The sequence below is a fragment of the Aplysia californica genome, unplaced genomic scaffold (assembly GCF_000002075.1).
Source record: "Aplysia californica isolate F4 #8 unplaced genomic scaffold, AplCal3.0 scaffold00384, whole genome shotgun sequence".
Classification (NCBI taxonomy): domain Eukaryota; kingdom Metazoa; phylum Mollusca; class Gastropoda; order Aplysiida; family Aplysiidae; genus Aplysia; species Aplysia californica.
Window position 1 is genome coordinate 354,102 of NW_004797654.1, and position 1,947 is coordinate 356,048.

Sequence of the window (1,947 nt, forward strand, 5' to 3'; positions counted from 1 at the left end):
GAGAGAGAGAGAGACAGAGAGAGAGAAGGGTGGTGGGTGGATGCAAAAATAACCGCTTCCCCCTCCAATGAAAATTTAGTAAGCAGCAACCTGTCCCTAACAGCCGCCAAGGCTTACTTCCAAAGCGGACACTACTACTACTCCAAATACGAATCAAAACGTAACCCAAACTCCAAACTAAACACTTTACAGAAGAAACAAGTGCTTATTCCAGCCCACATTAAAAAATCAGCTTAATTTAGAATTTCAAATTCAAATTTAAAATTAGATTTATTTTGGGATCTGCTTCTGAATCCCAATCCAAATACGAAACCAAATACAGCAGGCTATGACACAAACCATAACCCAACAGACTGACTAGAGACCCCACCCCTTCTCTTACCGACACCTAACAATCTAAATTCCTAGTCCTAATCCAAGCCTAAAAGGTCCTGAACATAGAAAACCACAGCCAGCCCCCAACCCTGACCGCAAACCATAACTTTAACTGAACAGGTCCTTATACTAACCTTTACCCAACAGGCCCTTGCCCCTATACCCGTACAGGCTGCCAATTGAATTCAAGCGATTGAGGTAGGATTTGTCAGAATTTCCACCATGGAGGGAAAAGGCTTACTTTTTGGAACAACACGACAGAGACTCAATTCGCAACATTGAAAAACACACACGTTTGAAATTGGAGGTCATGGTCGAATTCAGATAAATTTGGTCGAATTATGCCAGAATGGTAGCATTTGTCCCATCTTCAAAGGAAAACCTGGCTGACCCTGACTCAATTAAATGAATCGGATTAGCAGTGTGTACTGGGCCTTTCGGCACATTATATTTTACAAGAGCCGGGAACAAACAAACAAACAAACAAACAAACAAACAACAAACAACAACCCCTAAACCAAAACAACCAGGCCCATTTTTAAACTTAAACCCAAACCTCAACTCAACAAGCCCTAATCCTAACCCTCAGTCATCTGGCTCAGACTCTGCCCTCACGCACATCCCAGCAGACCCTGCCCACACTTACCTTGTGGTACTTGCACTGTCTTGGTGGGCGTGCGGCGTCCTGAGCTCGATCTCAGCTGATCGTCGTCCACTGCGGACACAGACACACAAAATACACACATGAAATCCCACAATCGTCATTGAATGCATCAACAATAAAGACAAACACCCCCCCAAAAAAACCCAACAACAACAACCAAACAAAACAACCCAGCACACCCCAACAAACATAACAAAAAAACCAAACCAACAAACCCCAAAACACACGTTGAAAAACACTCAAAATGCAAACATAATTTCATTCAATATTCATTGAATGCATGAAATCTACATAGAAAAAACACAAAACACTTCGAAAAGCACACTGAGGACACAAACATACAAAATATAAAAATAAAATAAAACAATCGTCTTTCAATGCATGAATATTATTTTAGAAAAGACACAAAACATACTTTGTTTATTAAGTGAACGTTCTACGTCACTAAGCAACACAATTAGGTCATGTAAGTGCCAAACAAAACACACTTTGAAAAGCACACCAAGGCCACAAACATACAAACGTAATTACACACACGGTATAACACAATCGTCATTGAATGCATCGACACTAGTCTCCTAATAGAAAGAAAGAGATACAAAGCACACTTTGAAAAGCACGCAGTTTCATAGACATACTTTTGGACATTTTAAACTTCTGGTTAATTAAACGTGTAAAGGAAAAACAGAATTAAGAATGACACTAAGCAGAAACCACGGATTTATCAAGTTCTCTCCTGTCCAGGAGGTTGTCGGATGATGGATGGGCAAGTTCTTTTACTTCTTTGTTATTACTGTTGTTGTTGTGGAAGTTGTTTTTCCATAGTTTCTGTTTTTGCGAGAACAATTTTATTTTGGTTGTTGTTGTGCTCTTATTGGAAGTGCTGTTCTTTTTAAGTTAGCATATAT

The 1,947-nt window shown here is 39.8% G+C and overlaps 1 protein-coding gene across 2 annotated transcripts in view; it reads right to left on the reverse strand.

Annotated features, from left to right (window-relative positions):
- Positions 1 to 1,947, reverse strand: part of LOC101860832 — a 182,114-nt gene that overhangs the window by 11,670 nt on the left and 168,497 nt on the right. For both annotated transcript variants that reach the window (XM_035971137.1, XM_035971136.1), the window contains exon 4: positions 1,022 to 1,090. In XM_035971137.1, the coding sequence (XP_035827030.1) occupies positions 1,022 to 1,090 (69 nt within the window). The remainder of the gene's footprint in view (positions 1 to 1,021; positions 1,091 to 1,947) is intronic.